At 41.9% G+C, this 26,218-nt stretch overlaps 1 protein-coding gene across 1 annotated transcript; it reads left to right on the forward strand.

Moving 5' to 3' along the window:
- Positions 1-8,187: 8,187 nt before the first annotated feature.
- On the forward strand, positions 8,188-24,918 carry LOC116365848 (adhesion G protein-coupled receptor E2-like). Its single transcript, XM_031818241.1, has 5 exons — positions 8,188-8,547; positions 13,351-13,587; positions 15,153-15,281; positions 16,638-16,759; positions 21,251-24,918. Exons 1-5 carry the CDS (start codon positions 8,517-8,519, stop codon positions 21,254-21,256), a joined length of 525 nt encoding a protein of 174 aa, XP_031674101.1. The 5' UTR covers positions 8,188-8,516; the 3' UTR covers positions 21,257-24,918.
- Positions 24,919-26,218: the final 1,300 nt, after the last annotated feature.

Below are 26,218 nucleotides of genomic sequence, written 5' to 3' on the forward strand. Positions count from 1 at the left end.
ATGTCTACAACACACTAAGACCCCTAGTCCACTACCACATGTCTACAACACACTAAGACCCCTAGTCCACTACCACATGTCTACAACACACTAAGACCCCTAGTCCACTACCACATGTCTACAACACACTAAGACCCCTAGTCCACTACCACATGTCTACAACACACTAAGACCCCTAGTCCACTACCACATGTCTACAACACACTACGACCCCTAGTCCACTACCACATGTCTACAACACACTAAGACCCCTAGTCCACTACCACATGTCTACAACACACTAAGACCCCTAGTCCACTACCACATGTCTACAACACACTAAGACCCCTAGTCACTACCACATGTAAACCCTAGTCCACTACCACATGTCTACAACACACTAAGACCCCTCGTCCACTACCACATGTCTACAACACACTAAGACCCCTAGTCCACTACCACATGTCTACAACACAACTAAGACCCCTAGTCCACTACAACATGTCTACAACACACTAAGACCCCTAGTCCACTACCACATGTCTACAACACACTAAGACCCCTAGTCCACTACCACATGTCTACAACACACTAAGACCCCTAGTCCACTACCACATGTCTACAACACACTAAGACCCCTAGTCCACTACCACATGTCTACAAACACACTAAGACCCTAGTCACCTACCACATGTCTACAACCACTAAGACCCCTAGTCCACTACCACATGTCTACAACACACTAAGACCCTAGTCCACTACCACATGTCTACAACACACTAAGACCCCTAGCCACTACCACATGTCTACAATACACTAAGACCCCTAGTCCACTACCACATGTCTACAACACACTAGGTGTGTGCCATCAGACCCCTACTCCACTACCACATGTCTACAACACACTAAGACCCCTAGTCCACTACCACATGTCTACAACACACTAAGACCCCTAGTCCACTACCACATGTCTACAACACACTAAGACCCCTAGTCCACTACCACATGTCTACAACACACTAGGTGTGTGTCCTCAGACCCCTACTCCACTACCACATGTCTACAACACACTAAGTGTGTGTCCTCAGACCCCTACTCCACTACCACATGTCTACAACACACTAGGTGTGTGTCCTCAGACCCCTACTCCACTACCACATGTCTACAACACACTAGGTGTGTGCCATCAGACCCCTACTCCACTACCACATGTCTACAACACACTAAGGGTGTGCCCTCAGACCCCTACTCCACTACCACATGTCTACAACATACTAGGTGTGTGCCCTCAGACCCCTACTCCACTACCACATGTCTACAACACACTAAGGGTGTGCCCTCAGACCCCTACTCCACTACCACATGTCTACAACACACTAGGTGTGTGCCCTCAGACCCCTACTCCACTACCACATGTCTACAACACACTAGGTGTGTGCCCTCAGACCCCTACTCCACTACCACATGTCTACAACACACTAAGGGTGTGCCCTCAGACCCCTACTCCACTACCACATGTCTACAACACACTAGGTGTGTGCCCTCAGACCCCTACTCCACTACCACATGTCTACAACACACTAAGTGTGTGTCCTCAGACCCCTACTCCACTACCACATGTCTACAACACAAAATTAATGTGAACATGTGTGTATAGTGTGTACGTTATTGTGTGTGTATGCGTGTCTGTGTGTATGTTTGTGTTGCTTCACAGTCCCTGCTGTTTTTAAAATCAAATTTGACTGCTTACATCAGGAACTTGATGTGGAATAGAGTTCCATGTAGTCATGGCTCTATGTAGTACTGTGGAATAGAGTTCCATGTAGTCATGGCTCTATGTAGTACTGTGGAATAGAGTTCCATGTAGTCATGGCTCTATGTGGTACTGTGCACCTCCCATAGTCTGTTCTGGATTTGGGGACTGTGAAGAGACCTCTGGTGGCATGTCTTATGGGGTATGTATGGCTGTCTGAGTTTTGTGCCAGTAGTTCAAACAGACAGCTTGGTCCTTTCAACATGTCCAGTCATCTCATCAATACAAGTAATGAGGAAGTCGATCTCTCCTTCACTTAGAGCCAGGAAAGTTTGACGCACATATTATTAGTGTTCGCTCTCTGTGTACAACAGAAGGCCAGCCATGCTGCCCTGTTCTCAGCCAATTGCACTTTTCCTACAGTAAGTCCCTCTTTGTGGCACCTGACCACACGACTGAACAGTAGTCAAGCTGCGTCAAAATTAGGGCCTGTAGGACCTGCCTTGTTGATAGTGCTGTTAAGAAGGTAGAAACTAGGGCCTGTAGGACCTGCCTTGTTGACAGTGCTGTTAAGAAGGTAGAAACTAGGGCCTGTAAGACCTGCCTTGTTGATAGTGCTGTTAAGAAGGTAGAAACTAGGGCCTGTAGGACCTGCCTTGTTGATAGTGCTGTTAAGAAGGTAGAAACTAGGGCCTGTAGGACCTACCTTATTGACAGTGTTGTTAAGAAGGTAGAAACTAGGGCCTGTAGGACCTACCTTATTGACAGTGTTGTTAAGAAGGTAGAAACTAGGGCCTGTAGGACCTACCTTATTGACAGTGTTGTTAGAAGGTAGAAACTAGGGCCTGTAGGACCTACCTTATTGACAGTGTTGTTAAGAAGGTAGAAACTAGGGCCTGTAGGACCTACCTTATTGACAGTGTTGTTAAGAAGGTAAAACTAGGGCCTGTAGGACCTGCCTTGTTGACAGTGTTGTTAAGAAGGTAGAAACTAGGGCCTGTAGGACCTACCTTATTGACAGTGTTGTTAAGAAGGTAGAAACTAGGGCCTGTAGGACTACCTTATTGACAGTGTTGTTAAGAAGGTAGAAACTAGGGCTGTAGGACCTACCTTATTGACAGTGTTGTTAATAAGAAGGTAGAAACTAGGGCCTGTAGGACCTACCTTATTGACAGTGTTTGTTAAGAAGTAGAAACTAGGGCCTGTAGGACCTGCCTTATTGACAAGTGTTGTTAAGAAGGTAGAAAACTAGGGCCTGTAGGACCTACCTTATTGCAGTGTTGTTAAGAAGGTAGAAAACTAGGGCCTGTAGGACCTACCTTATTGACGTGTTGTAAGAAGGTAGAAACTAGGGCCTGTAGGACCTACCTTATTGACAGTGTTGTTAAGAAGGTAGAAACTAGGGCCTGTAGGACCTACCTTATTGACAGTGTTGTTAAGAAGGTAGAAACTAGGGCCTGTAGGACCTACCTTATTGACAGTGTTGTTAAGAAGGTAGAAACTAGGGCCTGTAGGACCTACCTTATGACAGTGTTGTTAAGAAGGTAGAAACTAGGGCCTGTAGGACCTGCCTTGTTGATAGTGTTGTTAAGAAGGTAGAAACTAGGGCCTGTAGGACCTGCCTTGTTGATAGTGTTGTTAAGAAGGTAGAGCAACACTTTATTATGGGACAGACCTCTCCCCATCTTAGCTGCTGTTGTATCAATATGTTTTGACCATGACAGTTTACGATCCAGGGTTACTCCATGCAGTTTGGTCACCTTCACTTGCATAATTTCAACATTATGCATTTGAAGATTTATTTGAAGTTTAGGTTTAGTGAATGATTTGTCCCAATATAATGCTTTTAGTGTTATATTTAGGAAATATTTAGGACTAAATGATTCCTTTCCTCCCATTTTGAAAGTAACTGCAGCTCTTTGTTAGTGTTGCAGTCATTTCAGGCTCTGTAGTAGCTGACATTATATAGTGTTGCAGTCATTCAGGCTCTGTAGTAGCTGCCATATATAGTGTTGCAGTCATTTCAGGCTCTGTAGTAGCTGACATATATAGTGTTGCAGTCATTTCAGGCTCTGTAGTAGCTGACATATATAGTGTTGCAGTCATTTCAGCTCTGTAGTAGCTGACATATATAGTGTTGCAGTCATTTCAGGCTCTGTAGTAGCTGACATATATAGTGTTGCAGTCATTTCAGCTCTGTAGTAGCTGACATATATAGTGTTGCAGTCATTTCAGGCTCTGTAGTAGCTGACATATATAGTGTAGCAGTCCATTTCAGGCTCTGTAGTAGCTGACATATATAGTGTTGCAGTCATTCAGGCTCTGTAGTAGCTGACATATATAGTGTAGCAGTCATTTCAGGCTCTGTAGTAGCTGACATATATAGTGTTGCAGTCATTTCAGGCTCTGTAGTAGCTGACATATATAGTTGTTGCAGTCATTTCAGGCTCGTAGTAGCTGACATATATAGTGTTGCAGTCATTTCAGGCTCTGTAGTAGCTGACATATATAGTGTTGCAGTCATTTCAGGCTCTGTAGTAGCTGACATATATAGTGTTGCAGTCATTTCAGGCTCTGTAGTAGCTGACATATATAGTGTTGCAGTCATTTCAGGCTCTGTAGTAGCTGACATATATAGTGGATGCAGTCATTTCAGGCTCTGTAGTAAGCTGACATATATAGTGTTGCAGTCATTTCAGGCTCTGTAGTAGCTGACATATATAGTGTTGCAGTCATTTCAGGCTCTGTAGTAGCTGACATATATAGTGTAGCAGTCATTTCAGGCTCTGTAGTAGCTGACATATATAGTGTTGCAGTCATTTCAGGCTCTGTAGTAGCTGACATATATAGTGTAGGCATCATTCAGGCTCTGTAGTAGCTGACATATATAGTGTTGCAGTCATTTCAGGCTCTGTAGTAGCTGACAATATGTGTTGCAGTCAGTTCAAGGCTCTGTAGAGCTGACATTATGTGTTGCAGTCATTTCAGGCTCTGTAGTAGCTGACATATATAGTGTTGCAGTCATTTCAGGCTCTGTAGTAGCTGACATATATAGTGTAGCAGTCATTTCAGGCTCTGTAGTAGCTGACATATATAGTGTTGCAGTCATTTCAGGCTCTGTAGTAGCTGACATATATAGTGTTTGCAGTCATTTCAGGCTCTGTAGTAGCTGACATATATAGTGTTGCAGTCATTTCAGGCTCTGTAGTAGCTGACATATATAGTGTTGCAGTCATTTCAGGCTCTGTATAGCTGACATATATAGTGTTGCAGTCATTTCAGGCTCTGTAGTAGCTGACATATATAGTTGTACAGTCATTTCAGGCTCTGTAGTAGCTGACATATATAGTGTTGCAGTCATTTCAGGCTCTGTAGTAGCTGACATATATAGTGTAGCAGTCATTTCAGGCTCTGTAGTAGCTGACATATAAGTGTTGCAGTCATTTCAGGCTCTGTAGTAGCTGACATATATAGTGTTGCAGTCATTTCAGGCTCTGTAGTAGCCTTGAACATATATAGTGTTGCAGTCATTTCAGGCTCTGTAGTAGCTGACATATATGTGTAGCAGTCATTTCAGGCTCTGTAGTAGCCTGACATATATAGTGTTGGCAGTCATTTCAGGCCTCTGTAGTAGCTGACATATATAGTGTTGCAGAGTCATTTCAGGTCGCTGTAGTAGCGTGACTTATAGTGTTGCAGTCCATTTCATTCATGGCTCTGTAGTAGCTGACAGATATAGTGTTGCAGTCATTTCAGGTCTTCTGTAGTAGCTGACATAGATAGTGTTGCAGTCATTTCAGGCTCTGTAGTAGCTGACTATATAGTGTTGCAGTCATTTCAGGCTCTGTAGTAGCTGACATATATAGTGTTGCAGTCATTTCAGGCTCTGTAGTAGCTGACATATATAGTGTTGCAGTCATTTCAGGCTCTGTAGTAGCTGACATATATAGTGTTGCAGTCATTTCAGGCTCTGTAGTAGCTGACATATATAGTGTTGCAGTCATTTCAGGCTCTGTAGTAGCTGACATATATAGTGTTGCAGTCATTTCAGGCTCTGTAGTAGCTGACATATATAGTGTGCAGCCTTAGGCTCTGTAGTAGGAATATAGGGCAGTCATTTCAGGCTCTGTAGTAGCTGACATATATAGTGTAGCAGTCATTTCAGGCTCTGTAGTAGCTGACATATATAGTGTTGCAGTCATTTCAGGCTCTGTAGTAGCTGACATATATAGTGTTGCAGTCATTTCAGGCTCTGTAGTAGCTGACATATATAGTGTTGCAGTCATTTCAGGCTCTGTAGTAGCTGACATATATAGTGTAGCAGTCATTTCAGGCTCTGTAGTAGCTGACATATATAGGTAGCAGTCATTTCAGGCTCTGTAGTAGCTGACATATATAGTGTTGCAGTCATTTCAGGCTCTGTAGTAGCTGACATATATAGTGTTGCAGTCATTTCAGGCTCTGTAGTAGCTGACATATATAGTGTTGCAGTCATTTCAGGCTCTGTAGTAGCTGACATATATAGTGTTGCAGTCATTTCAGGCTCTGTAGTAGCTGACATATATAGTGTTGCAGTCATTTCAGGCTCTGTAGTAGCTGACATATATAGTGTTGCAGTCATTTCAGGCTCTGTAGTAGCTGACATATATAGTGTTGCAGTCATTTCAGGCTCTGTAGTAGCTGACATATATAGTGTTGCAGTCATTTCAGGCTCTGTAGTAGCTGACATATATAGTGTTGCAGTCATTTCAGGCTCTGTAGTAGCTGACATATATAGTGTTGCAGTCATTTCAGGCTCTGTAGTAGCTGACATATATAGTGTTGCAGTCATTTCAGGCTCTGTAGTAGCTGACATATATAGTGTTGCAGTCATTTCAGGCTCTGTAGTAGCTGACATATATAGTGTTGCAGTCATTTCAGGCTCTGTAGTAGCTGACATATATAGTGTTGCAGTCATTTCAGGCTCTGTAGTAGCTGACATATATAGTGTTGCAGTCATTTCAGGCTCTGTAGTAGCTGCCATATATAGTGTTGCAGTCATTTCAGGCTCTGTAGTAGCTGACATATATAGTGTTGCAGTCATTTCAGGCTCTGTAGTAGCTGACATATATAGTGTTGTGTCATCCTCATGCATAGACACACTGGCTTCACTCAAAAGTATGTCAACTGCTCGGCCTCCGACCACAAGGCACTACAGAGTGTTGTAACGGCTTTCTATAGTTCAAAACTCAACATGAACATAATACAAAACAATAAACGTTGCAAAACCGAAACAGTCCTAACTGGTGCAGAAAACACTAAGACAGGAAACACAAAAGAACTATGATCAGAACGTGACAAGTGTAGTGCGTACGGCCCAGTACATCACTGTTACCAGGCTTCCTGCCATCCAGGACCTCTATACCAGGCGGTGTCAGAGGAAGGCCCAGTACATCACTGTTACCAGGCTTCCTGCCATCCAGGACCTCTATACCAGGCGGTGTCAGAGGAAGGCCCAGTACATCACTGTTACCAGGCTTCCTGCCGTCCAGGACCTCTATACCAGGCGGTGTCAGAGGAAGGCCCAGTACATCACTGTTACCAGGCTTCCTGCCATCCAGGACCTCTATACCAGGCGGTGTCAGAGGAAGGCCAGTACATCACTGTTACCAGGCTTCCTGCCATCCAGGACCTCTATACCAGGCGGTGACAGAGGAAGGCCCAGTACATCACTGTTACCAGGCTTCCTGCCATCCAGGACCTCTATACCAGGTGGTGTCAGAGGAAGGCCCTAAAAGTTGTCAAAGACTCCAGCCACCCTAGTTGTAGACTGTTCTCTCTGCTACGGTACCAGAGTGCATTGTATCTGGTCAAACAAGTTTACTAAGGGTTGGTAACAGGCTGATTGGTCTAAAAGTTTACTAAGGGTTGGTAACAGGCTGATTGGTCTAAAAGTTTACTAAGTAGTAGGCCCGAGGCAACACACCTAGTAGGCCTGAGACAACACACCTAGTAGGCCTGAGGCAACACACCTAGTAGGCCTGAGGCAACACACCTAGTAGGCCTGAGGCAACACACCTAGTAGGCCTGAGGCAACACACCTAGTAGGCCTGAGGCAACACATCTAGTAGGCCTGAGGCAACACACCTAGTAGGCCTGAGGCAACACACCTAGTAGGCCTGAGGCAACACATAGAGAGAGAGAGAGAGAGAGAGAGAGAGAGAGAGAGAGAGAGAGAGAGAGAGAGAGAGAGAGAGGGGGAGGGGGAGGATAGAGAGAGAGAAAGGATAGAGAGAGAGAGAGAGAGAGAGAGAGAGAGAGAGAGAGAGAGAGAGAGAGAGAGAGGAAGGATAGAGAGAGAGAGAGAGAGAGAGAGAGAGAGAGATAAGGTGAAAAACAGAGAGATGGGGAAGGAGAGAAGAAGAGGAGACAGAAAAAGAGATCAAGGAGAGAGAGAGAGAGAGATAAGGGTGAAACAGAGAGAAAGGGGGAAGAGTGTGAACATGAGAGAGAAGAGGCGTTCTCTAACAGAAAGAGGTAGAGGAGAGGAGAGCAAAATAGTTGTTTTCTATCTCCGTGTGGCTCACACTGAGTGTTATCTCACCAAAAGAGAGGGAATATTTTATTTATTTTTCTTCTGTTCATGTTATCACCACTGATCAAACAGAATAAAAACCTTGTTAAACTTGGGTATTCTTCAATCTGAACTCAACAGTAAAACAGATTTAATCTCAGACTTATTCTTCTTGTGGGACTAGTTTTATTAGGATCCTACTAGTTGTCATAATACCAGTCTGTCTCTGAGATGGGGTCCAGAACTCTTCTACTTGTTCTGGGTGAGTATAACCTTGTATATCTTTGGAACTTGACTATCTTGTGTGTGTGTGTGTGTGTGTGTGTGTGTGTGTGTGTGTGTGTGTGTGTGTGTGTGTGTGTGTGTGTGTGTGTGTGTGTGTGTGTGTGTGTGTGTGTGTGTGTGTGTGTGTGTGTGTGTGTGTGTGTGTTTGCGTGTGTGTGTGTGTGTGACAAATAAATAGAAAGGTGGTATTTCATAAATCATTGTCAGTTATAGTTGAATGGCTAATGAATATTCCAACCATTTACCAACCATGAACCAACCATTTACCAACCATGGATATAGAATGAATGTTACAACCCTATCTAAGACATGTATAAACTACAAGACTATCTACAATTATATACTGAAAAAACACGATCCAGAGCATCCCAAACATGCTCAATGAGTGACATGCCTGGTGAGTATGCAGGCCATGGTAGTTTCTTGACAGTTTTAGTGTGTTTAGACAGTGTTAATACTGTAGTGTGTATATTGTGTAGTGTGTATTTTAGTGTGTATACTGTAGTGCATTCAGAAAGTATTCAGACCCCTTGACTTTTTCCATCATTTGTTTTGTTACAGCCTAACTATAAAATGGAATGAATAATTTGTTCCCCCTTGTCAATCTACACACAATACCCCATAACGACAAGGCTAAAAATAAAAAATAAACGTTTTTTTTTTGCAAATGCTTTAAAAGTAAAACACATAAATACCTTATTTAAATAAGTATTCAGACCCTTTGCTATGAGACTCAAAATTGAGCTCCGATGCATCCTGTTTCCATTGATCATCCTTGAGGTGACTGAGCAATAGTGGAAAAAGGGCCTTGGTCAGGGAGGTGACCATGAACCCGATGGTCACTCTGACAGAGTTCCTCTGTGGAGATGGGAGAATCTTCCAGAAGGACAAATATCTCTGCAGCGCTCCACCAATCGGGACTTCATGGTAGAGTGGCCAGATGGAAGCCACTCCTGAGCAAAAGGCACATGACAGCCCATTGGAGTTTGCCAAAATGCACCTTAAGACTCTCAGATATTGAGGAACAAGATTCTCTGGTCTGGTGAAACCAAGCTTGGACTCTTTGGCCTGAATGCCAAGCATCACGTCTGGAGGAAAACTGGCACCATCCCTAAGGTGAAGCATGGTGGTGGCAGCATCATGCTGTGGGGATGTTGTTCAGTGGCAGGGACTGGGAGACTAGTCAGTATCAAGGATAAGATGAATGGAGCAAAGTACAGATAGATCCTTGATGAAAACCTGCTCCAGAGTGCATAGAATCTCAGACTGGGGCGAAGGTTCACCTTCCAACAGGACAACAACATTAAGCACACAGCCAAGACAATGCAAGAGTGGCCTTGGGACAAGTCTCTGAATGTCCTTGAGTGACCCAGCCAGAGCCTGGACTTAAACTCGATCGAACATCTCTGGAGAGAACTGAAAACAGCTGTGCAGCAAAGCAGAAACTCCCCAAATACAGGTGTGCTAAGCTTGTAGTGTCATATCCAAGAAGACTCAAGGCTGTAATCACTGCCAAAGGTGCTTCAACACATTACTGAGTAAAGGGTCTGAATACTTATGATAATGTGATATATTTTGTTGTTGATGTAAATAAATGCTATAACATTCTATAAACCTGTTTTGTGCTTTGTCATAATGGGGTATTGTGGGTAGATTGATGAGATTTTCATTTTTATTTAATCGACTGTAGAATAAGGCTTTAATAGTTTTAGTGTTTATAGACAGTTTTAGTGTGTATAGACAGTTTTAGTGTGTATAGACAGTTTTAGTGTATATAGACAGTTTTAGTGTGTATAGACAGTTTTAGTGTGTATAGACAGTTTTAGTGTGTATAGACAGTTTTAGTGTGTATAGACAGTTTTAGTGTATATAGACAGTTTTAGTGTGTATAGACAGTTTTAGTGTTTATAGACAGGTTTAGTGTGTGTAGACAGTTTTAGTGTGTGTAGACAGTTTTAGTGTGTATAGACAGTTTAAGTGTGTATAGACAGTTTTAGTGTTTATAGACAGGTTTAGTGTGTGTAGACAGTTTTAGTGTATATAGACAGTTTAAGTGTGTATAGACAGTTTTAGTGTTTATAGACAGGTTTAGTGTGTGTAGACAGTTTTAGTGTGTATAGACAGTTTTAGTGTGTATAGACAGTTTTAGTGTGTATAGACAGTTTTAGTGTATATAGACAGTTTTAGTGTGTATAGACAGTTTAAGTGTGTATAGACAGTTTTAGTGTATATAGACAGTTTAAGTGTGTATAGACAGTTTTAGTGTTTATAGACAGGTTTAGTGTGTGTAGACAGTTTGAGTGTGTGTAGACAGTTTTAGTGTGTATAGACAGTTTAAGTGTGTATAGACAGGTTTAGTGTGTATAGACAGTTTGGCAGTTCTCAGACGTCAGCTTGTGTTATGTTATACTAGGCTTTGGTATGTAGTTTTATGTTATATGTTAAGATTAGATAACATCATAATATACGTTAGCTACTATGTTATGTTATGCTATAAGTTAGTATATGTTATTGTATGTGTCACTATACTGTATTTAAGGTACGTTCAGGTAGTTATGTTATGGATGTTATGGATGTAGTTCTATGTTCAGGTAGTTATGTTATGGATGTTATGGATGTAGTACTATGTTCAGGTAGTTATGTTATGGATGTTATGGATGTAGTACTTTGTTCAGGTAGTTGTGTTATAGATGTTATGGATGTAGTTCTATGTTCAGGTAGTTGTGTTATGGATGTTATGGATGTAGTACTTTGTTCAGGTAGTTGTGTTATAGATGTTATAGATGTAGTTCTATGTTCAGGTAGTTGTGTTATGGATGTTATGGATGTAGTACTTTGTTCAGGTAGTTATGTTATAGATGTTATGGATGTAGTACTATGTTCAGGTAGTTATGTTATAGATGTTATGGATGTAGTTCTATGTTCAGGTTGTTATGTTATGGATGTAGTTCTATGTTCAGGTAGTTATGTTATGGATGTTATGGATGTAGTTCCATGTTCAGGTAGTTGTGTTATGGATGTTATGGATGTAGTACTATGTTCAGGATATGTTCTGTTATTTATTACTGTCAGAATATCACTGTTTCCAGGAAGCAACACAGTAACAAGACTGACGCTAGTTGGCTATTTGGAGAGTCCCTGAATGAGTCAGAGCTGGGTTCAAATACTACTCGATATATATTGCAAACAGTTCATCTGGGCTTTATTGAGTTTGCCTTGCGTAATTGAACCAATAGAATAGTGTCTACAGTACAAACCCTGCCCATACAGCACTTCAGACAGGCTAGAAATGAAAGGATCTGAAATATTTTAAATAGTATTTGAACCCAGGTCTGATACGAGGACAGATTTCTCTACTTCTTTGCCTTGACTGAGTGAGCATAGCCTTGCTATTGAGAAAGACCGCCAAAAGCAGACCTGGCTCTCAAAAGAAGACAGGCTATGTGCACACTGCCCACAAAATTAGGTGGAAACTGAGCTGCACTTCCTAACCTCCTGCCCAATGTATGACCATATTAGAGACACATATTTCAGACAGACAGACAGACAGACAGACAGACAGACAGACAGACAGACAGACAGACAGACAGACAGACAGACAGACAGACAGACAGACAGACAGACAGAATGTGCTCAACAAGTCACATAACAATTTGGAAGGACTCACTCTGTGAAGGATTCGTTATGTGTTCAGTGATAGTGATATCTATACATGTTACATGGACTCATTGTGTTCAGTGATAGTGATATCTATACATGTTACATGGACTCACTGTGTTCAGTGATAGTGATACTTATACATGTTACATGGACTCGTTATGTGTTCTGTGATAGTGATATCTATACATGTTACATGGACTCACTGTGTTCAGTGATAGTGATATCTATACATGTTACATGGACTCACTGTGTTCAGTGATAGTGATACCTATACATGTTACATGGACTCACTGTGTTCAGTGATAGTGATATCTATACATGTTACATGGACTCACTGTGTTCAGTGATAGTGATACCTATACATGTTAAAAGGACTCACTCTGTGTTCTCTGGAACAGAGTGCCATTTGGGATGAACAAATAATAACTCTCTCTGTCTCTCTGTCTCTCTGTCTCTCTCTGTCTCTCTGTCTCTCTGTCTCTCTGTCTCTCTCTGTCTCTCTGTCTCTCTGTCTCTCTCTGTCTCTCTGTCTCTCTGTCTCTCTGTCTCTCTCTGTCTCTCTGTCTCTCTGTCTCTCTGTCTCTCTGTCTCTCTGTCTCTCTGTGTCTCTCTGTCTCTCTGTCTCTCTGTCTCTCTCTGTCTCTCTGTCTCTCTGTCTCTCTGTCTCTCTCTGTCTCTCTCTGTCTCTCTCTGTCTCTCTGTCTCTCTGTCTCTCTGTCTCTCTGTCTCTCTGTGTCTCTCTCTGTCTCTCTGTCTCTCTGTCTCTCTGTCTCTCTCTGTCTCTCTGTCTCTCTCTGTCTCTCTGTCTCTCTGTCTCTCTCTGTCTCTCTGTCTCTCTGTCTCTCTGTCTCTCTCTGTCTCTCTCTGTCTCTCTGTCTCTCTGTCTCTCTGTCTCTCTCTCTCTCTGTCTCTCTGTCTCTCTGTCTCTCTGTGTCTCTCTCTGTCTCTCTGTCTCTCTGTCTCTCTGTCTCTCTGTCTCTCTCTGTCTCTCTGTCTCTCTCTGTCTCTCTGTCTCTCTCTGTCTCTCTGTCTCTCTGTCTCTCTGTCTCTCTGTCTCTCTCTGTCTCTCTGTCTCTCTGTCTCTCTCTGTCTCTCTCTGTCTCCCTGTGTCTCCTCACAGGTCTTAATTTCAGTCTGCTGGGGAACCTAGAGGCCAGATATTGTCCCTGGGGCTACACAGCCAAAGGGAGTCAACAATGTGGTGATATGGATGAGTGTAAAGAGTGGGACAGTAACCCACCCTGTGGAAGTAATGCCGCATGTTACAACACACAGGGGAGCTTCTACTGTCAGTGTCTACCTGGGTTCAGATCCACAACGACTGTCCAGTTTACTGCTCTCACTGGGGAGTGTAAGGGTGAGGATTATAGTGTGTGTGTGTGTGTACGTGAATATTACATGTCAAGGTAACAAACCATTACTTGGTCTTATCTGTGCAGTACTGAGAGTTTGTAGACCATGTTAATGATCATCAACTGTGTGTGGGTGTGCGGGGGGGGGGGGGGGGGGGGGGGGGAATAATGATATTATTCTATATAAATTGTGTTAAATTAGCTGTGTCAGTTCTGGAATACACACTGTCTTGAGGTCCTGGAGGAGAGATTATGGAATCACTGGAGGAGAGGTTAGGGATTCACTGGAGGAGGGATTATGGAATCACTGGAGGAGAGGTTAGGGAGGTAAAGCTCCGCCTTATCTCAGCTCACTGGTCGCAATGGCAACACCCATCCGTAGCACGCGCTCCAGCAGGTATATCTCACTGATCATCCCTAAAGCAAACACCTCATTTGGCCGCCTTTCGTTCCAGTACTCTGCTGCCTGTGACTGGAACGAATTGCAAAAATCGCTGAAGTTGGAGACTTTTATCTCCCTCACCAACTTCAAACATCAGCTATCTGAGCAGCTAACCGATCGCTGCAGCTGTACATAGTCTATTGGTAAATAGCCCACCCATTTTCACCTACCTCATCCCCATACTGTTTTTATTTATTTACTTTTCTGCTCTTTTGCACACCAATATCTCTACCTGTACATGACCATCTGATCATTTATCACTCCAGTGTTAATCTGCAAAATTGTTATTATTCGCCTACCTCCTCATGCCTTTTGCACACATTGTATATAGACTCCCCCTTTGTTTTCTACTGTGTTATTGACTTGTAAATTGTTTACTCCATGTGTAACTCTGTGTTGTCTGCTCACACTGCTATGCTTTATCTTGGCCAGGTCGCAGTTGCAAATGAGAACTTGTTCTCAACTAGCCTACCTGGTTAAATAAAGGTGTTCTCAACTAGACTACCTGGTTAAATAAAGGTGTTCTCAACTAGCCTACCTGCTTAAATAAAGGTGTTCTCAACTAGCCTACCTGGTTAAATAAAGGTGTTCTCAACTAGACTACCTGGTTAAATCAAGGTGAAATAAATAAAATAAATCAAAAAGGGATTCACTGGAGGAGAGATTATGGAATCACTGGAGGACAGATTCACTGGAGGAGAGATTATGGAATCACTGGAGGAGAGGTTATTGAATCACTGGAGGAGAGGTTAGGGAATCACTGGAGGAGAGGTTAGGGAATCACTGGAGGAGAGGTTAGGGATTCACTGGAGGAGAGATTATGGAATCACTGGAGGAGAGATTATGGAACCACTGGAGGAGAGGTTAGGGAATCACTGGAGGAGAGATTAGGGAATCACTGGAGGAGAGGTTAGGGAATCACTGGAGGAGAGGCTAGGGATTCACTGGAGGAGAGGTTAGGGAGTCACTGGAGGAGAGGTTAGGGATTCACTGGAGGAGAGGTTATCACTGGAGGAGAGGTTAAGGATTCACTGGAGGAGAGGTTATCACTGGAGGAGAGATTTTGTAATCACTGGAGGACAGGTTATGGATTCACTGCGCTATCACCATGTTTCCATCTCTCTACAGACCTCGATGAGTGTCAGGGGAAAGTACAGCTTTGTACCAGCAACACCATTTGCCTCAACACCATCGGGAGCTTCAACTGCCAATGCAAACCTGGTTTCAAATTCTCTGCTTATGCTGGGCACTGTGAAGGTTAGTCCAACATGAGGGCATCATTGTATGTTTGTCTTCTCTTGAATGAATGATTGACTGCTTCAGCTGGAAACATCACTACATACTGTGTATATTTTGTGTATGATCAAGGACAAAACAGAGTGAAACCCTCTTTCCTACACCCCTTCTCTCTCTCTCTCTCTCCCCCCTCTCTCCCTATATCTCTCTTCCTATCTCCCTCTCCCCTCTCCCCATTCTCTCAGTCTTACCCTCTCTCTCTCTCTCTCCCTCCTCTCTCCCTATATCTCTCTTCCTATCTCCCTCTCCCCCTCTCCCCATTCTCTCTCTCTTACCCTCTCTCTCTCTCTCTCTCTCTCTCTCCCCCCTCTCTCCCTATATCTCTCTTCCTATCTCCCTCTCCCCCTCTCCCCATTCTCTCTCTCTTACCCTCTCTCTTTGTCTCTGTCTCTCTCTTTCTTTCTCTCATTATCTCTGTATTTATCTCTGGTCCTCTTGTAGACATCAATGAGTGTAGCGACAGCAACAGCTATGAATGCCACGTTATCAGCTACTGTACAAAAACCATGATATTATTCTATGTAAGTTGTGTCAATGTGATTATGTGTATTTACATATTCATGTAGAGGAAACAGCAACAGCCGAGTGAGAGGCTCAGGTCTCAGTTTAGATTGTCTGTGCGTGTTTGTGTGCTTGTCTGTATGTGTGAATCCTACATGTCAAGGAAACAAAACGTTACTTTGCATTATCTTCTCTGTTCTGTGCCATATTTGTAGAGCGGTGATTCCCCAACTTCTCCTCTAGAAAAACAGAAAGTCCTCTTCTTTGAAGTATTCCACAACTAGCACAGCTGATTCTAATGGTCACCTGATCATCAAGCCTTTCATTTGTTAAATCAGCTACATTAGTTACATCAAATACGTGGAGAGGATAAGGAGAGGTTAGGGAATCACTGGGGGAAAGGTTAGGGAATCACTGGGGGAGAGGTTAGGGAATCACTGGGTGAGAGGTTAGGGAATCACTGGAGGAGAGGTTAGGGAATCACTGGAGGAGAGGTTAGGGAATCACTGGAGGAGAGGTTAGGGAATCACTGGAGGAGAGGTTAGGTAATCACTTGAAGAGAGATTAGGGAATCACTGGAAGAGAGGTTAGGGAATCACTGGAGGAGAGGTTAGGGAGTCACTGGAAGGAGAGGTTAAGGAATCACTGAATGAGAGGTTAGGGAGTCACTGGATGAGAGGTTGGGGAATCACTGGAGGAGAGGTTAGGGTGTCACTGGAGGAGAGGTTAGGGTGTCACTGGAGGAGAGGTTAGGGAGTCACTGGAGGAGAAGTTATGGAGTCACTGCCCTATCAACATGTTTCCTTCTCTCTTCAGACCTCGATGAGTGCCAGGAGACACCTCAGGTTTGTGGCAGCAACACCAGTTGCCTCAACACCTTCGGGAGCTACCACTGCCAGTGCCAACCTGGGTTCAGATTCTCTAATCACACTTTGATGGTGAGTTCTGTTGATTGATTGATTGATTGATTGACTGCTTTAGCTTGAGACATCACTACATACTGTACATATGTATGTATGGGCAGAGTTAATAGAGTCCATAAAGACTATAGCATTTATGTTTATATAGACTATTGAGAATATGGATTCAAAGGGACTGAAGATGCCTTAGTGACAATAGATACTAAAGAGACTATAGGGACAATAGCTACTAAGGCAACCACTGAGACTAAAGCATTTATGTTTCTATAGACTATTGAGACTATCGATACTGAGGGACTATAGATACTAAAGAGACTATAGGGACAATAGCTACTAAGGAATCCACTGAGACTAAAGCATTTATGTTTCTATAGACTATTGAGACTATCGATACTGAGGGACTATAGATACTAAAGAGACTATAGAGACTGTAGAGGAACCGCAGAAGAAGGTAACGACAAGAGAATGGTTGAAGATGCATAAGGAGTAACCCGAGGGGATTCCTGGGTGTGTTGGGGAATAGTACTAAGGGAATGTGGATATGAGTGTTGAAATGACAGGTTAAGATGATTGACATTTGGATATTAAGAGATTGAAATGTGGATATTAACACATCGATATTTGGAAAATAATTGGTAAGCTGAAGTATTGAATTTGGGATAATAAGAGATATTATTTGTACTGAGTGAATGAGAGCTTTCAGGGGTATTAATATTGGTTTGAAATAGGTGTGTGTATGAATGAATAACTCAACCAGTTCTGTCCACTGGTTTGAAAGAGGTGTGTGTATGAATGAATACCCCAACCACTTCTGTCCACTGGTTTGAAAGAGGTGTGTGTCTGAATGAATACCCCAACCAGTTCCAGCCACTGGTTTGAAAGAGGTGTGTGTCTGAATGAATACCCCAACCAGTTCTGTCCACTGGTTTGAAAGAGGTGTGTATCTGAATGAATACACCAACCAGTACTGTCCACTGGTTTGAAAGAGGTGTGTGTATGAATGAATACCCCAACCAGTTCTGTCCACCGATTTGAAAGAGGTGTGTGTATGAATGAATACCCCAACCAGTTCTGTCCACTGGTTTGAAAGAGGTGTGTATCTGAATGAATACCCCAACCAGTTCTGTCCACTGGTTTGAAAGAGGTGTGTATCTGAATGAATACCCCAACCAGTTCTGTCCACTGGTTTGAAAGAGGTGTGTGTATGAATGAATACCCCAACCAGTTCTGTCCACTGGTTTGAAAGAGGTGTGTGTATGAATGAATACCCCAACCAGTTCTGTCCACTGGTTTGAAAGAGGTGTGTGTCTGAATGAATACCCCAACCAGTTCTGTACACTGGTTTGAAAGAGGTGTGTGTTTGAATGAATAACTCAACCAGTTCTGTCCACTGGTTTGAAAGAGGTGTGTGTCTGAATTAATACCCCAACCAAATCTGTGAGCTGAGTTTTTAACATTATATAGGGATTCTGCATGATGTGAAGATATGAAAAGAGAGAGTACTATTACCAAATATACTGTATGAATATTATACTCAGGTACTAGAGATGTGATGATGTAACAATGTATGTAGAGTATAATGGTTTACTAGAGATGTGATGATGTAACAATGTAGGTAGAGTATAATGTGTTACTAGAGATGTGATGATGTAACAATGTATGTGGAGTATAATGGTTTACTAGAGATGTGATGATGTAACAATGTATGTAGAGTATAATGTGGTACTAGAGATGTGATGATGTAAATATGTATGTAGAGTATAATGGTTTACTAGAGATGTGATGATGTAACAATGTATGTAGAGTATGATGGTTTACTAGAGATGTGATGATGTAACAATGTATGTAGAGTATAATGGGTTACTAGAGATGTGATGATGTAACAATGTATGTAGAGTATAATGGGTTACTAGAGATGTGATGATGTAACAATGTATGTAGAGTATAATGGGTTACTAGAGATGTGATGATGTAACAATGTATGTAGAGTATAATGGGTTACTAGAGATGTGATGATGTAACAATGTATGTAGAGTATAATGTGTTACTAGAGATGTGATGATGTAACAATGTATGTAGAGTATAATGGGTTACTAGAGATGTGATGATGTAACAATGTATGTAGAGTATAATGTGGTACTAGAGATTTGTTAATGTAATATGTTGTTAGTGGCTTTCAGAGAGCACTTTAATAATGTGGTGTCTTAGTATTTTGAAGTGTTTTGAATACAAGGTCATACGAGGAAAAGAGGAATTGAGACTCATCATATTAGAGGCTGTCATCTGTTGTTTGGGTTAAAGATAAGCTTCCTGTGGACAAATAGATAAGCTGCCAGTGAAAATGAACAGAACTCACTGAACTCAAACAGGCTGTAAGGGACATTTGGGACAGAAAGAGTAGACAGTACAAGTCAAAAGTTAGGACACGCCTACTCATTCAAGGGTTTTCTTTATTTGAACTATTTTCTACTATCAAATAACACATATGGAATCATGTAGTAACCAAAAAAGTGTAAAATAAATTTAAGTAGCCGCCCTTGCGTTGATGACAGCTTTGCACACTCTTGGCATTATCTCAAACAGCTTCATGAGGTAGTCACCTGGAATGCATTTCAATTAACAGGTTTGCTTTGTTAAAAGTTCATTTGAAGAGGCAGGGGTGGTATACAGAATATAGCCTTATTTGGTAAAAGACCAAGTCCACATTATGGCAAGAACAGCTCAAATAAACAAAGAGAAACGTCAGTCCATCATTACTTTAAGCCGTGAAGGTCAGTCAATGTGGAACATTTCAAGAACTTACTTTAAGCCATGAAGGTCAGTCAATGTGGAACATTTCAAGAACTTACTTTTAGCCATGAATGTCAGTCAATGTGGAACATTTCAAGAACTTTAAAAGTTTCATCAAGTGCAGTCACAACAAACATCAAGCACTATGATGAAACTGTCTCTCATGAGGACCGCCACAGGAAAGGAAGACCCAGAGTCACCTCTGCTGCAGAGGATCAGTATTATAGTTACCAGCCTCAGCGATTGCAGCCCAATTAAATGCTTCACAGAGTTCAAATAACAGACTCATCTCAACATCAACTGTTCAGAGGAGACTGCATGAATCAGGCCTTCATGGTCAAATTACTGCAAAGAAACCACTACTAAATGACTCCAATAATAAGAAGAGATTTGCTTGCACCAAGAAACACAAGAAATAGTCATTAAACCGATGAAAATTTGCCCTTTGGTCTGATGAGTCCAAATGTGAGTTTTTTGGTTCCAACCGCCGTGTCGTTGTGAGACACAGAGTAGGTGAACTGATGATCTCCGCATGTGTGGTTCCCACCGTGAAGCATGGAGGAGGAGGTGTAATGGTGTGGGGGTGCTTTGCTGGTGACACGGTCTGTGTTTTATTTAGAATTCAAGGCACACTTAACCAGCATGGCTACCACAGCATTCTGCAGCGATACGCCATCCAATCTGGTTTGCACTTAGTGGGACTATCATTTGTTTTTCAACAGGACAATGACCCAACACACCTCCAGGCTGTGTAAGGGCTGTTTTACCAAGAAGGAAAGTGACAGAGTGCTGCATCCGATGACCTGGCCTCCACAATCACCCGACCTCAAACCCAATATACATGGTTTGGGATGAGTTGGACTGCATAGTGAACGAAAAGCAGCCAACATATGCTCAGCATATGTGGGAACTCCTTCAAGACTTTTGGAAAAGCATTCGAGGTGAAGCTGGTTTAGAGAATGCCAAGAGTGTGCAAAGCTGTCATGAAGGCAACGGGGGGCTACTTTGAAGAATCTAAAACATAGATTATATTTTGGTTTGTTTAAAACTTTTTTAGTTACTACATGATTCCATATGTGTTATATTCATAGTTTTGATGTCTTCACTGTTATTTTATAATGTTGAAAATAGTAAAATAAAGAAAAACCCTTGAATGAGTAGGTGTGTCTACACCTGCATTGCTTGCTGTTTGGGGTTTTAGGCTGGGTTTCTGTACAGCACTTTGAGATATCAGCTGATGTACGAAGGGCTATATAAATAAATTTGATTTGATTTGATTTGATTTGTCCAATCTGTGGACTGGTTCTGCATGTCAATGCAACAGGTTCAAAATGATTAGATTACAAGAAAGGAGCTGGGATTGTTTACTTTAGAAGGTGCCTATTCTACTTAATGGGACACTGTATCATCTGAAGTGTCTGAAGTATGATTCTGTTTAATGGGACACTGTATCATCTGAAGTGTCTGAAGTATGATTCTGTTTAATGGGACACTGTATCATCTGAAGTGTCTGAAGTATGATTCTGTTTACACATGGTTTCATCAAGACTTCTTGCCCAAGATGCAATAAACTCGATTAAGATGAAGACTTTTAGCACTAATTATTAGATTAAGATGAAGACTTTTAGCACTAATTATTAGATTAAGATGAAGACTTTTAGCACTAATTAAGATGTAGCTTAGTGAAAACTAAGTATATGTTTATTTTCTTTCTTCCAGGACTGATGGAAATTCCACTATCAAGTTTTCTGATGAGTTTACCAATGATTTTGTCACGTTTGCTCCTGCTCCCCCTCTCTGACGCTCGAGGTTGCCAGACGGCTCATCATTACTCACACCTCTCCCATCGTTACGCGCCCCAGCGCTTCATCGGACTCACCTGGACTCCATCACGGCATTGATTATCTACCCTATATCTGTCACCCCCTCCAGTTAATTTTCCGCGTCTGCATTGATGTTGTTTTGTTTCTCCTGTCCAGACGCTGTTCCTGTTTTTCGTGTCTGTTAATCCATTAAATATTCATACCCTGTACTTACTTCTCATCTCCCAGCGTCTGGCATCACAGAGCCATTACAGATTGTGTACATTTCCTTTTTAAAGACTTGCTGAGGCATTTATCAGTTAGTGACACTGTTGTAATATACAGTATAAAGATACCTGGATCAGGCTGTTTTTTAATAGATTTTTATTGAACCTTTATTTAACTGGACAAGTCAGTTAATTAAAAACTAAATTTGATTTACCATGATGCCCTAGGAACAGTGGGTTAACTGCCTTGTTCAGAGGCAGAACGACATATATGTTTTTCTTCCAGCTCTGGGGATTCGATCTAGCAACCATTCGGTTATTGTCCCAATGCTCTAACCACTAGGCTACTGCCGCCCCTTAGGATACCTATCTCCCTGCTGTTAACCTCTCTTGGGTAGGGGGCAGTATTTTCACCTCCGGATGAAAAGCGTGCCCAAAGTAAATTGCCTGTTACTCAGGCCCAGAATTTCGCATATGCATATAATTAGTAGATTCGGATAGAAAACACTCTAAAGTTTCCAAAACGTTTAAAATAATATGCCTATGAGAATAACAGAACTGATATGACAGGCGAAAACCTGAGACAAATTCATCCAGGAAGTGGAATTGTTTTCATGTGGCTGTTTTTCAACTCAATACCAATAGAGAATCCAATGGGTTAGGAATCATATTGCAGTTCCTATGGCTTCCACTAGATGTCAACAGTCTTTGTCCGGTTTAAATATTATTGATTATAAATACAATTAACAACCTGAGGATTAATTATAAGTGTAACTGGGAGTCTCTGAGTGCAACCATATGAAGATCATCAAAGGTAAGTGATTCATTTTATCGCTATTTCTGACTTTAGTGACTCCTCGACTTGGCTGGTAAATGATTGTATGCTTTTTTTTTACACGGGGCGCTGTCCTCAGATAATCACATGGTATGCTTTCACCGTAAAGCCTTTTTGAAATTTGACACAGCGGCTGGATTAACAAGAAGTTAATCTTTAAGGGAGATCCCTCATTATTTGTTTGTACAAATGTTGCACAAAGGGAAATTGTCCTGTTAATCCAACCACGGTGTCAGATTTCTAAAATGCTTTTCGGCAAAAGCATACCTAGCCCAGAACATACCTAGCCTAGATCATAGCCCAGTTGACAAATTATTCCAAACAGTAACCAGCCAAGCAGAAGCGTTACAAAACTCAGAAATGGAGATAAAATTAATCCCTTACCTTTGATGATCTTCATATGGTGGCACTCAGAAGACATTCATTTACTCAATAAATGTTCATTTTGTTCAATAAAGTCTCTTTACATCCAAAAACCTCAGTTTTGTTCGCACGTTTTCTTCAGTAATCCACAGGCTCAAACGCAGTCAAAACAGGCAGACAAAAAAATGATATCCTTAAAGTACATAGAAACATGTCAAACGATGTTTATATTCAATCCTCAGGTTGTTTTTGGCCTAAATGATCTATACATTTTCAACCGGACAATAACATTGTCAATATAAAAGGTAAACAAGAAATGCGCTCTCTCGGGATTGTGCATGAAAAAGCTCTGCGACACGGTAGTGTCCACTCATTCAGACTGGTCTTACTCCCTCATTTATAAGAATACAAGCCTGAAACGATTTCTAAAGACTGTTGACATCTAGTGGAAGACATAGGATCTGCAAATTGAGTCCTAAATCAATGGATACTGTAATGGCATTGAATAGAAAACTACAAAATCCCCCCCCCCCAAAAAGACTTCCTGAATGGATTTTTCTCAGATTTTCGCCTGTTAAATCAGTTCTGTTTTACTCACAGACACGATTTTAACAGTTTTGGAAACTTTAGAGTATTTTCTATCCAAATCTACCAAATCTACCAGTTATATGCATATCATATCTTCTGGTCCCGAGTAGCAGGCTGTTTAATTATGGGCATGCTTTTCATCCAAAATTCTGAATGCTTCCTCCTACTCTAGAGAGATTAAGAAATGTACTGAAAACCCCAGTGTAAACCTTGTACACAAAATGTTTGAAATGTTTGAAACGTCTTTAAGATTCGGAAGTACGGGGAAAGAATGGAGAAATAAACACTCACTTAATAGGGTTGAATGACCTCCGACCTCTATTCTGCCTTTCTGGTGAGGCCTAATCACCCTCACTAGAAAGGCTAGAGACATTGGGTGAGATTTAGATGTCAAATGTAAACACTGATAATTAGTAAGAAGATTATAAATTAAATCAGATTGGTCATGTACACATGTTTTATCAATAGTCCTATGTGTGATTCAGACCATGAGGAGGAGAGGGAGAGAGAGAGAGAGAGAGAGAGTGCTGCCCCTGAATGAGGGAAACCTGTCTCCAGTCCATATTATTATATCTTGAATTACCTTATGGGATACAATTATTTCCTTATGGAGTTATTAAGGTATGTCATTTGATTTAATTTGTTATTCTGATTTGTAAATTTTTTACTTAACCGGCAGTGTTGTTGTTGTTGTTTTGGACGCATAAAACACGATGTGAGTAATGTGTCAAAAGGGAAGAAGTGCATTGTGGTTGTTGTTCTTGGTTGTTGTTTGAATTGTGGTTTTTGTTTTGTTTGTTGTATGATGTTTTGTTTGTTTTGTTTTTGTCTTGCTTCCAAAAAAATCTCTCCAGATTGGTTCTGCTGTATGGTCGGGATTTCTCCCTAAGGGTTAGCCCTCTACCAAACCTGACCCTGTAACTCTGCAGTGAGGTCGTCAATGTTACAGGGAGTATAAGCCAATTTGATAAAATGGTTTTAACAGTGTGTTGTTATTCTATGTGACATTTGTCTTAGACATTTCTATTAAGAATATTGGTGGTAATAATTTGTCATACAGTAAATAGTTTGTCTGGTTTCAGGCTTTTAATTTTGAAAAACGACATGTTTAAATCCATTTTAACAATTTTAACAATTTTAACAATAGTTATCACAGTGTAATACAAGGAGGGAAAGTGAGGGAAAATGTTGCTGTCTGAAGAGGTAGCATTGAATTGTACACAGCATCTCCTCTCACTCTATCTTGGTTCGTGCAGGTGACTGTGACCTCCTCCTCAGACCAATTGGCAGTACGCCCAGAACATTGTTCTGTGAACCAAAAAGAGTATCTCAGTTTCAAGGTCCCAGATTTGAGAGAAGAAACCTTGTTAGTTATCAGTCAGTCAGTCACTTGCAGGAACCAACGTTGATGATGAATAATGAATCATGTAAATCATGCTTATATGAATTGTTTAGATAGCCGTATATTAGAGAACTAACGGGACTGTCCCGGCAGAGCTCCTGACCGATGTGTACTATGCATGAAGTTTGTTGGAACTTGCTGATAATAAAGAATGATTCATTTAAGTTTGACTTTGAGTCCCTGGTGGTAATTTCCACGACAACGCAGATAATATTATGTTGTCACATCAGCACGGCAATGGCTGTAATGGATACCCTGTTTGGTTTGAGCAAGTGTGATTGATAGGTGAGACCGGCATGTTTGTGTGTCCGTGTGTGTGTGTTTGTGTGTCTGTGTGTGTGGCAAGGGCTCAGCATGCTTTGTGTGTGTCCACTACAGATGAGGATGTGTGTGTGTATTTGTGCATTCGTGTGTGTGTGTGTGTGTGTGTGTGTGTGTGTGTGTGTATGTGTGTGTGTGTGTGATGCGAGGATCTCAGCTTAGCTTGTGTGTGTGTGTGTGTCCACTACAGATGAGGATGAGTGTGTGTGGGTTCCCTCGGTGCGCAGCCCTCTGTGCGCCCGGCACAGATGAGACGGCTGAGGCCATGCTATCCCTGACCCCTGAACCTGCCCTGACCTCTGACCCCCGACCTCTAACCCCATGACCCCTGTCTTTTGGCCACATTCCAATCCAGACATCTGCCTGAACTCACAGCTGTACCCATCACGTGATATAGCAGTAATCTGATGCCTGACTGAGCTGTAAGTCCAGCACAGACTGTGGGAGGAGCACAGTACTACAAAGAGCCATGACTACATGGAACTCTATTCCACAGTACTACATAGAGCCATGACTACATGGAACTCTATTCCACAGTACTACATAGAGCCATGACTACATGGAACTCTATTCCACAGTACTACATAGAGCCATGACTACATGGAACTCTATTCCACATCAAGTAACTCACGCCAACAGTACAGTTTGATTAAACAAGAAATACACCTTATGGAACAGCGGGGACTGTGAAGCAACATAGACAAGTGCATATAAACACAAGATAACATACACAGTATTCACTCATGTACACATGGATTTTGTGTTGTAGATAAGTGGTAGAAGAGTAGAGGCCTGAGGGACACACTTAATATGTTGTGAAATCTGTTATCAATGTAATGTAATGTTTTTAAAACTGCCTTCATTTTGCTGGAAGAGGAAGAGTAGCTGCTGCCTTGACAGGAACTAATGGGGATCCAGAATGAATACAACTACAGCTACGTAGCACACAGCCATTGGTTGAAGCAATGCAACGACTGCATTGTAGTTGGACTGGAACGTGACCCCGTACCCTAAACCAGTTTGAATGTGACCCCGTACCCTAAACCAGTTTGAACGTGACCCCGTACCCTAAACCAGTTTGAACGTGACCCAGTACCCTAAACCAGTATGAACGTGACCCCAACACATCGTCTTGCATGCGGCAGAACT

Source organism: Oncorhynchus kisutch, unplaced genomic scaffold, assembly GCF_002021735.2.
Source record: "Oncorhynchus kisutch isolate 150728-3 unplaced genomic scaffold, Okis_V2 scaffold1307, whole genome shotgun sequence".
In the NCBI taxonomy this organism is placed as follows: domain Eukaryota; kingdom Metazoa; phylum Chordata; class Actinopteri; order Salmoniformes; family Salmonidae; genus Oncorhynchus; species Oncorhynchus kisutch.

Coding starts and splice junctions, on each gene's coding strand:
- LOC116365848 (XM_031818241.1), top strand. CDS start 8,517: ATGGGGTCCAGAACTCTTCTACTTGTTCTGG. Junction 8,548..13,350: donor AACTCTTCTACTTGTTCTGG/GTGAGTATAACC, acceptor GTCTCCTCACAG/GTCTTAATTTCAGTCTGCTG. Junction 13,588..15,152: donor TCTCACTGGGGAGTGTAAGG/GTGAGGATTATA, acceptor ATCTCTCTACAG/ACCTCGATGAGTGTCAGGGG.